Source organism: Salvelinus namaycush, chromosome 32, assembly GCF_016432855.1.
Source record: "Salvelinus namaycush isolate Seneca chromosome 32, SaNama_1.0, whole genome shotgun sequence".
In the NCBI taxonomy this organism is placed as follows: domain Eukaryota; kingdom Metazoa; phylum Chordata; class Actinopteri; order Salmoniformes; family Salmonidae; genus Salvelinus; species Salvelinus namaycush.
In genome coordinates, this window is record NC_052338.1 from 4300779 (window position 1) to 4313233 (window position 12455).

A 12455-nucleotide genomic window follows, 5' to 3' on the forward strand; every position below is an offset into this window, starting at 1 on the left:
ACTATCCGTAAATTAAAAAAACAAGAAAATTGTGTTGTCTGGTTTGCTTAATATAAGACATTTTAAATGATTTATACTTTTACTTTTGAATCTTAAGTACGTTTAAAACCAAATACTTTTAGACTTTTACTCAAGTAGTATTTTACTGGGTGACTTTTACTTGAGTAATTTTCTTTTAAGGTATCTTTACTTTTACTCAAGTATGAAAATTGGGTTATTTTTCCACCACTGGTGGTTTCTTTGCAGCAATTCGACCAGGAAATAGTACAAATAAAGAAAAATCCTTGAATAAGTAGGTGTGTCCAAACTGGTACTGTATATGATAATTATATGATAATTATTACCCCACTTCAGTAATGCCCATTTTAAATGGAAATACTGTGTGAAGATGTAATTTTGTGCGTGAGCAAAATAGTAACTGAGCGACACATTCAATAGTTGTATTTTGGTATGATGACCAGGCCTTGGCTACACTCGGGAACAATTCAGCAGATCTTGACTTGAATTATCATTTGAGTATGTACTGTCTGTGAGCTACAAACTTGTTTACAATAAATGTACTATATGTTGCCGTCCTAATTGTGTTATTTTTGGGAAAGGTGCATGCGGCATATTTCTGTGTAGGTGGTATTTTTCTGTCTAGGATAGTTGGGGCCACGGTTGGGGCAGGCGGCTCCTTTGAGAAGCTATCGAAACCGGAAATGACTTAATGCGCGGTGTCGGGTTTTGATCAAGAACCGGAACAAACAAACCCCCAAGCAAATATTAAGTTGGGTTGTGTCTAAACACCTGTTATATGATGCAGAGGGTATATGCAGAGATTTCGCAAGGGTGTTAATTTAATTTAAAACACGATTTATGAAAGGGAACGAGAGTAAAGAGTAGCACATGAGATGGCAATTTTATGTAGGACCTATTTATTAGCAAAATTGTCTAAAGAAACAGGAATTCCCCTAAACCAAGCAAGAAGATTTTAACCCGAGTACAGTGTTGGGCAGATTGTGTACAGTGTACGATATTTTAGTATTCGTTGGTTTTTACCGCGATTTAATGTTTTGTTAAAATAACTATGAAAGGGCCCTCTGCCGTCTCTTGTCGGAGGAAGAGAGGGGTGACAAGGCTGTTGTGGACACTGTTTGGTGCCTGCCTTGTTGCTACAGTCATCGGGTACAAACCAGTGGTCATAGTCCATGGTTTGTTCGACAGCTCCGGGGTATTTGTGGAGTTGCTTCGCTTCATCAATCAGGTGAGTGCATGAAAATATACCAACACAGGCTACAAATATAAATAAAAAAAGATTGGATATGGGTGATAATAAACGCCTGTTAGGCTATGTAACAACGGAACAGATATGGCAGGCTGGATTATATAGACTGTAACATGTCTAAAACCCATATCAGTGTCTTAAACTATAACTTGTTTGTATTAGGGTTTCCATTGTGCTGCTGTAACCTGGGCCCGCGCTTATGTGTACTCATCAAACATGGCTGTGGTCTGCTTGAATAGCACGAGACCATGGGTTCTTTACAGTAATTTTGGTCGCTACAATGTTTCCAATCTCGATAGGACTGTTACATAAGTGTCACATTGGTATTCTATGAAGGCGGTGTTATAATGAAATCAACGTTTGTCGCCACCAGACATATCAGCTGAGCTCTTCATGAATACTGCTGAAATAGGCTGTTGATTGTTGCCAGATTCTTGACATAATGTTGTCTTTGTTACCCTTTGCCTGGGTGTATGCACAAGAAAACAGCCATAAGGAACATAGCCGTGAGCAACAATAAACGGGGTTCACAGGATGACAGAAAGGACCAGATTAGCTGGATAAAGCAAGTACTATCCTGTAGGATATATCTTCCTTTTATATGCAAGCAGTGAAAGCATTACCACGTTTCTCTCAATACCACAAGGATGACGAAATTTAAATTTAGTCTAGTGCTGTTTCAATGCAGCAGGTAATCATTATTATTTATTTAACCTTTATTTAGCTAGGCAAGTCAGTTAAGAACAAATCCTTATTTACAATGACGGCCTATCAAATTGCAAAATGCCTCCTGCTGGGGCTGGGATCAAAGATTAAAAATATATATATATTAGGACAAAACGCACATCACGGCAAGAGAGACAACACTACATAAAGAGAGACCTAAGACGACAACATGCATGACAAGACAACATGGTAGCAGCACAAAACATGGTACAAACATTATTGGGCACAAGCAACTGCACAAAGGGCAAGGAGGTAGAGACAACAATACATCACGCAAAGCAGCCACAACTGTCAGTAAGAGTGTCCATGATTGAGGCTTTGAATGACGAGATTGAGATAACTGTCCAGTTTGAGTGTTTGTTGCAGCTCGTTCCAGTCGCTAGCTGCAGCGAACTGAAAAGACAAGCGACCCTGGCATGTGTGTGTGCTTTGGGGACCTTTAATAGATTGTGACTGGCAGAACGGGTGTTGTATGTGGAGGATGAGGGCAGCAGTAGATATCTCAGATAGGGGGAAGTGAGGCCTAAGAGGGTTTTATAAATAAGCATCAACCAGTGGGTCTTGTGACGGTTATACAGAGATGACCAGTTTACAGAGGAGTATAGAGTGCAGTGATGTCCTATAAGGAGCATTGGTGGCAAATCTGATGGCCGAATGGTAAAGAACATCTAGCCGCTCGAGAGCACCCTTACCTGCCGATCTATAAATTACGTCTTCGTAATTTAGCATGGGTAGGATGGTCATCTGAATCAGGGTTAGTTTGGCAGCTGGGGTGAAAGAGGAGCGATTACGATAGAGGGAACCAAGTCTATTTTTAATTTTAGCCTGCAGCCTTGATATGTGCTGAGAGAAGGACAGTGTACCGTCTAGCCATACTCCCAAGTACTTGTATGAGGTGACTACCTCAAGCTCTAAACTCTCAGAGGTAGTAATCACACCTGTGGGGAAGAGGGACATTCTTCTTACCAAACCACATGACCTTTGTTTTGGAGGTGTTCAGAACAAAGTTACGGGTAGAGAAAGCTTGTTGGACACAAAGAAACTTTGTTGTAGAGCATTTAACATAAAATCTGGGGAGGGGCCAGCTGAGTATCAGACTGTATCATCTGCATATAAATGGATGAGAGCTTCCTACTGCCTGAGCTATGTTGATGTAAATTGAGAAGAGCATGGTGCCTAGGATTGAGCCTTGGGGTACTCCCTTGGTGACAGGCAGTGGCTGAGAGAGCAGATTTTCTGACTTTATACTAGAGATCGACCGATTATGATTTTTCAACGCCGATACCGATTATTGGAGGACCAAAAAAAGCCGATACCGGTTAATCAGACGATTTTTATATATATATTTGAAATAATGACAATTACAACAATACTGAATGAACACTTATTTTAACTTAATATAATACATCAATAAAATCAATTTAGCCTCAAATAAATAATGAAACATGTTCAATTTGGTTTAAATAATGCAAAAACACAGTGTTGGAGAAGAAAGTAAAAGTGCAATATGTGCCATGTAAGAAAGCTAACGTTTAAGTTCCTTGCTCAGAACATGAGAACATATGAAAGCTGGTGGTTCCTTTTAACATGAGTCTTCAATATTCCCAGTTAAGAAGTTTTAGGTTGTAGTTATTATAGGAATTATAGGACTATTTCTCTTTATACGATTTGTATTTCATATACCTTTGACTATTGGATGTTCTTATAGGCACTTTAGTATTGCCAGTGTAACAGTATAGCTTCCGTCCCTCTCCTCGCTCCTACCTGGGCTCGAACCAGGAACACATCGACAACAGCCACCCTCGAAGCAGCGTTACCCATGCAGAGCAAGGGGAACAACTACTCCAAGTCTCAGAGCGAGTGACGTTTGAAACGCTATTTGCGTGCACCCCGCTAACTAGCTAGCCATTTCACATCGGTTACACCAGCCTAATCTCGGGAGTTGATAGGCTTGAAGTCATAAACAGTGCAATGCTTGAAGCATTGCAAAGAGCTGCTGGCAAAACGCACGAAAGTGCTGTTTGAATGAATGCTTACGAGCCTACTGCTGCCTACCACCGCTCAGTCGGACTGCTCTATTAAATCATAGACTTAATTATAACATAATAACACACAGAAATACGAGCCTTAGGTCATTAATATGGTTGAATCCGGAAACTATAATCTCGAAAACAAAACATTTATTCTTTCAGTGAAATACGGAACCGTTCCGTATTTTATCTAACGGGTGGCATCCCTAAGTCTAATTATTCCTGTTACATTTCACAACCTTCAATGTTATGTCATAATTATGTACAATTCTGGCAAATTAGTTCGCAACGAGCCAGGCGGCCCAAACTGTTGCATATACCCTGACTCTGCGTGCACTGAACGCAAGAGAAGTGACACAATTTCACCTGGTTAATATTGCCTACTAACCTGGATTTCTTTTAGCTAAATATGCAGGTTTAAAAGTGTATACTTCTGTGTATTGATTTTAAGAAAGGCATTGATGTTTATGGTTAGGTACAGTCGTGCAACGATTGTGCTTTTTTTCGCAAATGCGCTTTTGTTAAATCATCCCCCGTTTGGCGAAGTTGGCTGTCTTTGTTCGGAAGAAATAGTCTTCACACAGTTCGCAACGAGCCAGGCAGCCCAAACTGCTGCATATACCCTGACTCTGTTGCAAGAGAAGTGACACAATTTTCCTAGTTAAAAGAAATTCATGTTAGCAGGCAATATTAACTAAATATGCAGGTTTAAAAATATATACTTGTGTATTGATTTTAAGAAAGGCATTGATGTTTATGGTTAGGTACACGTTGGCGCAACGACAGTCCTGTTTCGCGAATGCGCACCGCATCGATTATATGCAACGCAGGACACGCTAGATAAACTAGTAATATCATCAACCATGTGTAGTTAACTAGTGATTATGATTGATTGTTTTTTATAAGATAAGTTTAATGCTAGCTAGCAACTTACCTTGGCTTCTTACTGCATTCGCGTAACAGGCAGGCTCCTCGTGGAGTGCAATGAAAAGCAGGTGATTAGAGCGCTGGACTAGTTAACCGTAAGGTTGCAAGATTGAATCCCCGAGCTGACAAGGTAAAAATCTGTCGTTCTGCCCCTGAACAAGTCAGTTAACCCACCGATCCTAGGCCGTCATTGAAAATAAGAATGTGTTCTTAACTGACTTGCCTAGTTAAATAAATGTTTTTAAAAAATAAAAAGATTTGCGATTGTTATGAAAACTTGAAATCGGCCCTAATTATTCGGCCATGTTTTGCACCCATGCTGCGTCATGTCCGCAATGGTCATGTGAGGTGTAATGTGTATATTTTGGGATGTGAACACATGCGCGTTTGGCCTGACAAAGATCCATTTCTGATGGAAATGTTGTCCATAAAGCCGTGAATTGGGAGCTTTAACAGTGTGTTCCCTTCTTGTTCTGTACCACCCTGCTGAGGAACCACAACCACCTCTACTGTGGCAAAGAACGTGTCCGCTAAAGTAACAAAAGACTCTGACAAACTCTGACTTCAACAGATCACTTAGGGGAACCAACTCATTTCTCAGACCACAAAATAGAACCTAGTGGCACAGTGTCACTCAACCCAGCAAAGGACATCTCCCCATACTTGACACCTGAATCAACCTCATCATGCAGAAGGCACACCACATCACATACAGTGCCTTCAGAAAGTATTCATACCCCTTGACTTATTCCACATTTTGTTACAGCCTAAAAAAAAATGAAAAAATAGCTTTTGGGTGGGGGGGGGGGTTTAAAGAGCGATTGCCCCTATAAAGCAACTTCTCGTTTTAAAAATGGCCTATGTGGCATGGATATGAATCAAACATTTATTCTAGTGTCAAAATGTATTACAAAGTGTAGATAGGATCATTTGTCATAAAGTCAGTCTCGTCCAAAACAGAGATTTGCAAGATTATAGTAAAAAATGGAATGTAGCATTTTTCCATGGGTTGGGTTTATTTGAATCCTGCTGGCAGCACCCAAGTAATCATCAAGTAGGAGTGCAGCTGAAAGCTACCCGATCATAATGTCCATGTTCAATTTGGTTTGAGATTCGATATCCCTATGGGATTAGTTAGGGACTGTCAGTAAATTACACAGTGTACCTGGGACAATATTTTTAAAAGCTAAAAATGTTAATGACTTAAACCTCAAACCAACTTTTTAAATTGTAGAAATTCATATGCAAATATTCAAAGCAGTTAATGAGACAACTAAAAGATGGGCAACATGAAAATATCCCTTTAAAAAAAAGGTGGTGTAATTTATTGACAGTCCCTAACTATCCCCAGCACTAGGCAGAGGTGGGTACTGAAAATCTGTACTCAAGTAAGTAGCCATCTTAAGAAACTACTCTAGTAAGAATAAAATAGTATCTGTTCAGGAAACTTATTAACTACTAGTTACAAATAAGTTTGGTAATTTTTTTTACACCTTATGGCACCTCATCAACTAGATTCAGCCGCGGGCCATTTCCTGGTTGCTAAAATTCTAATAGTTTGCCTAATTTCAGTTTGTGACAAAACAAACATGTGTAGAGAATCATTGTTCACAGCAATTTAGATGGTAGTCTTTTCCATAACTAAAGTTATTTTTTATTTTCAGCTGTTTAAAGCTGGTGTACAAAACCTGAAAGTAAAATACTTTAATTAAACTTAAGAACGGGAAGCATAGAAACAGCGCACATAGAACATATCTACCACTTAGACTTGCTTTCAATGAGAATTACATATCTATAACTGAATTTGGTCAGGGCGCCCAAAAAATTACACATTTCAGCTTTAAGTCTACCTACCTATGGTTTGATTTATTTATTTTTTACTTGCAGCACATTACATATCATACGAGAACCGTTTTAAGGAACCCATTTTGGATTCCATATAGAACCCTTTCCACACAGGGTTCTACCTAGAACCAAAAAGGGTTCTACCTGGAACCGAGTGCACCAAAAACTGAACACTTTTGGCTTGTGAGCACCACTTTCAAAACTACTGGCTGAGTTAAGTTTTTGCATAAGAAATGCTGATATCAGTTGAGACATTTTACATCATGTATTGACTAATTTGGCATCTTCTCTGACAATCCTAGCTTTATAGCCTTCCAAATAAACCTCTTTGTTGTGGTCATTGATCCTATTAAAATGAGGATTCGTATATTCTAATTCTATGCTTATAGTGCTCTAATCTGTCCCATCCTCTTCTTCTGACAGTCTCACCCAGGAACCAATGTGTCAGTCATCGACCTGTTTGACCGCAGCTCCAGCTTACAGCCACTATGGAAACAAGTGGAGGGCTTCAAGGAAGCCATCTATCCCATCATGCAAAACGCTGCAGATGGGGTCCACTTCATCTGCTACTCTCAAGGTATGTGTGCGCGACTCTGTGTTTTTTGCTGAATCTTTTTTAATACAGCTTTATATTCAATCAAATGTATTTATATAGCCCTTACATCAGCTGATATCTCAAAGTGCTGTACAGAAACCCAGCCTAAAACCCCAAACAGCAAGCAATGCAGGTGTAGAAGCATGGTGGCTAGAAAAAACTCCCTAGAAAGACCAGAACCTAGATAGCCTGGTTCCTCTCTAGGTTTCTATGAGGGGTGGCCAGTCCTCTTTTGGCTGTGCCGGGTGGAGATTATAACAGAACATGGCCAAGATGTTCAAATGTTCATAAATGACCAGCAGGGTCAAATAATAATAATCAGTGGTTGTCGAGGGTGCAACAGGTCAGCACCTCAGGAGTAAATGTCAGTTGGCTTTTCATAGCCGATCATTCAGAGTATCTCTACCGCTCCTGCTGTCTCTAGAGAGTTGAAAACAGCAGGTCTGGGACAGGTAGCACGTCCAGTGAACAGGTCAGGGTTCCATATCCGCAGGCAGAACAGTTGAAACTGGAGCAGCAGCACAGTCAGGTGGACTGGGGACAGCAAGGAGTCATGGTCCTAGGGCTCAGGTCCTCTGAGAGAGAATTAGAGAGAGCATACTTAAATTCACACAGGACACCGGATAAGACAGGAGAAATACTCCAGATATAACAGACTGACCCTAGCCCCCTGACACACAACCTACTGCAGCAAAAATACTGGAGGCTGAGACAGGAGGGGTCGGGAGACACTGTGGCCCCATCCGACAATACCCCCGGACAGGGCCAAATGGGCAGGATATAACCCCACCCACTTTGCCAAAGCACAGCCTCCACACCACTATTCACCCTTGTTCTGTTACAGGTGGCCTGATTTGCAGAGGGATCCTGTCCACTCTCCCTAATCACAATGTCCACTCCTTCATCTCTTTGTCCTCGCCTCAGGCTGGACAGTATGGAGGTGTGAGTTCGTTATAAACCATCAACTTGGTCTTTGTGCTCAACAGCCAATGTGATTGTTTGAAACATGATACATTGAAGTTCTGTGCTAGTATGTGCTGAGGCCTGAATTAAACTAACTTGTGTTTCTGTTCAGACACAGACTACCTAAAGTACCTCTTCCCCCAGTTCATGAAGTCCAACCTGTTTCATTTCTGCTACACTGGAGTGGGCCAGAGGATATCCATCTGCAACTACTGGAAAGGCAAGTGTGTTTTCGGACAAAATGTACCTTCACTCAACCTTGCCTCGTAGGGTTCCGAAGGAGTCACTGTAGATATATTGAGGATCTTTGGTCCTAGTGAAAATTTGTTTGACTAAACTGTTTGTTCTCTCTTGCAGACCCCCATCACACGGACATGTATGTGAACGGCAGTGATTATCTGGCTTTATTGAACAGTGAGAGGCCAAATCCCAATTCAACAGGTCAGCAACGCTGCTAATGTGAATCTGGTCGGTCCCCTTTGCTGTGGGCTTTATATTCTAACACTTCTCTTAAATAGTGGATGTCTGTCTACTCTATTGCTGCTGAGTCGACGTTGTCATTGGTTGTATTACTCTGCATTTTATAGGAACCTTTTGGTCATTGTACAGTATTGTTATGTGCATTTTGTTATCATGTCAGCAATTACAATTATATTATATAGGTAGAATATCATATCCTTTCTCATTCAGTGTGGAAGAAGAACTTCCTGCGTATCAAGAAGCTGGTCTTAATTGGGGGGCCAGACGATGGAGTCATCACACCCTGGCAATCCAGGTGACTAGTTCATCCTTCCTCTTTCCTAGAGTATACAAAACGTTAAAAACACCTGCTCTTTCCATGACATGGGCTAACCAGGTGAATCCAGGTGAAAGCTATGATCCCTTATCGATGTCACTTGTTAAGTCCACGTCAATCAGTGTAGATGAAGAGACGGGTTAAAGAAGGGTTTTTAAGCTTTGAGACATGGATTGTGTATGTGTGCCATTCAGAGGGTGAATGGGCAAGACAAAAGATTTAAGTGTCTTTGAACGGGGTATGGTAGTAGGTGCTGCTGGCTTTTTCACGCTCAACGGTTTCCAGTGTGTATCAAGAATGGTTCACCAGCCAAAGGACATCCAGCAAACTTCACACAACTGTAGGGAAGCATTGGAGTCAACATGGTCCAGCATCCCTGTGGAACGCTTTCGACCCCTTGTGTGTTAGGTGTTCCTAATGTTTGGTATACTCTGTATATTCTGGTAAAGCATTGTTTCCATTCTATCTGCTTGATACGGTATTTTTTATCTTAAATTGGCTCTAAGAAAAATATTCTCTCCACTTTAATGTATGAGGCATTGTGTTCTAAGAGAGATCTCTCTTCATTCAATATCATCCACATCTTTTTTTTCTTTTTCACTCTTTAGTCAGTTTGGATTTTACAATGACAACGAGACTGTCGTTGAGATAAAGGACCAGGATGTAAGTATTATTTTAGACCATGGTTTTGCATAATTATGACACAAGATTCCACCTTGATGCTAGATATATCAAGATGCTATATGTTATCTTCTTATAATGGTTCTGTACATTTGTCTCCTCCCTTTCCTAGCTGTATTTGAGAGATGTGTTTGGCCTGAAGACCCTAAACGCTCGTGGGGACCTGTTCCTGTGCTCAATGGCTGGAGTAGAGCACGTCAAGTGGCACTCCAACGACACGGTGTTCAACACCTGCATTGAGAAGTGGCTCGTTTAGCGCCGACTACTCCACCAAACGGCATTACAAGAACAGTCATATTTCATACAATCTTTACAGTGAAACACACACAGTTTTACCGCTGCAGTGTGATTCACACAGTGGAAATATGCGTTTAACTCTATCTGCACTACATTGAACTACTACTTATGTTCTTACGTTTGTGAGAAGGATTCAAAACATACCGTCATCATTACACTTCAAACCCACATGTACATATTGTTACATGTGTATCCATGTCTGTGTTTTACCTACACATACCTAAGAAAGTACCACACAACAGTGCCTGACTGAGTGACGTTCATTTTCAGACCCACTGCCCAGTTCATCTCTTTACTAGAGTGATATTTACCATTGGTTTTAGCTGGTAACAAATGTCTTTGTCTTTTTAACCTATAAAGTAAGCCCTTATGGTGGTCGTTGCTGTTGCTAAGTTACCCGGCAGACCGCTGCAGTAGAAATCATGCCTTACGTTTTTAGAATGTTAGCCATGTGTCTCAGTGTTCCATTTTATATGTCTCCAAACCGAAGTGTTATGACACACTGCCTACAGTGAAGGTGCTAAAAAGGTGGAGTGGAAGAAAAAAAGGGAAGAGATACTGGAGACAAGAAATTATTAGAAAGGAAAGAGGGTTTAGGAATGGATGGAAAGGGAGAAGAGTAAAGAGTGTTATTTACCTGTCTTGAACATAATGTATGTGACATACCTGTACCTCTCGTTGCATTTAGATATCTCAGGTTTGATCAGAAGCCTATGTCTGTTTTTTGTCAAAGGGAATGGTTTATTTTTAACTCAACTGTTTGTTATACTGTTATGGGTGTTTTCTTGTGGTTGTATGAAGAAGGGGATTGCCTCTGGGACTATAGTGAAAGTACTCTAAGTTACATTGTGAAGTAAGCTCGAAAGCATTGCACAAAGATTAAAAATGTAACTAGAAATGAGACTGTCAGGTATGAGGGATTGCTATAGCTTGTAAAATATTTGTAAAGTTGTTGACATTGCAGTATTATGTGCGTCTTCTTGGTTTATGTTCTGCTTCTAAGGGAATTTATATTTTTCTCCACTCTAACAGGAGTAAAGGTTTAGTGGACTAATTTGGCGGGGGGGGATACATCCCATGGCTATGGATGAAAATGAAAGATTTTTTTTCAATATCTTTATTCAAAATTACTTTTTAAATACATTGAACAAAAATATAAACGCAACAATTTGACTGAGTTCCAGTTCATATAAGGAAATCAGTCAATTTAAATAAATTCACTAGGCCCTAATCTATGGATTTCACATGACTGGGAATACAGATATACGTTTAGGACTCCCGAGTGGCGGTCTAAGGCACTGCATCTCAGTGCAAGAGGCGTCACTACAGTCTGTGGTTTGAGTCCAGGCTGTATCACATCTGGCTGTGATTGGGAGTCCCATAGGGCGGTGCACAATTGGCCTAGCGTCGGCTGGGGTAGGCCGTCATTGTAAATAAGAATTTGTTCTTAACTGACTTGCCTAGTTAAATAAAGGTTAAATGTAAAAAATATATATACAAATCTGTTGGTCACAGATACCATAAAACATTTTTGAAAAGTAGGGGCGTGGATCAGAAAATCAGTCAGTATCTGGTGTGACCGGAAGTTACGTATGTAACTGATTCTACAAATACCTGGAAGGCGGTCAGTACGGTTGAAAGTATGGATTATGTCCCTTGTGCTCTGCACAGGTCGAATAATTAATATCAAAGTTACACCGGTGACGTGACAGCTTGGGAGGATGTGCCCGCGGTTCATATAAAACCGTATGTTGGTCCACGGTGTGGCAGGATGCAACGTTGACCTTGTAAAATGTTGAGAACGTGCAGGGTGATGACCATGTGGCAATTCCAGTCCTCGTGGGCCTGATTGGTGTCACAGTTTTGCCCCAGACCCAGCTAACACACCTGACTCCAATAATCACCTTATCATGATCTTCAGTTTAGAATGCAATTTGATTAATCAGCTGTGTTTGCTAGGGATGGCGAAAAAGTGTGACACCAATCAGGCCCCTGAGGACTGGAGTGGCCCACCCCTGATTGTAGAAGGTTCGCCTATCTCATTCAGGGGGAAGTCTCTCAGCGCAGCCCAGAATGAGGCACCACTTCTGGCTGAGTGACATATCACACCTTCTGGGACAGGGAGCCCTACTCCCTTGTAGGCCTGAGTGAGGACGTCCACAAACCAGTGTAAAAGCCTCTGCTTGGACAATGCAAGGCCTTTTGACATGTCTGGTGAGTATGCAGGCAATTGAAGAACTGGGACATTTTCAGCTTCCAGGAATTGTATACAGATCCTTGCGACATCGGCCGTGCATTATCATGCGCAGTGGCCATTTTAGCATGTAA

The 12455-nt window shown here is 41.0% G+C and overlaps 1 protein-coding gene across 1 annotated transcript; it reads left to right on the forward strand.

Annotated features, from left to right (window-relative positions):
* The first annotated feature begins 758 nt into the window (after positions 1–758).
* Positions 759–11093, forward strand: LOC120027186 (lysosomal thioesterase PPT2-A-like). The gene is made up of 8 exons (XM_038972070.1): positions 759–1246; positions 7219–7372; positions 8235–8330; positions 8466–8573; positions 8711–8794; positions 9044–9128; positions 9758–9812; positions 9943–11093. The coding sequence occupies exons 1-8, from the start codon at positions 1070–1072 to the stop codon at positions 10084–10086; spliced, it is 903 nt and encodes a 300-aa protein (XP_038827998.1). The 5' UTR covers positions 759–1069; the 3' UTR covers positions 10087–11093.
* The last annotated feature ends 1362 nt before the right edge of the window (positions 11094–12455 follow it).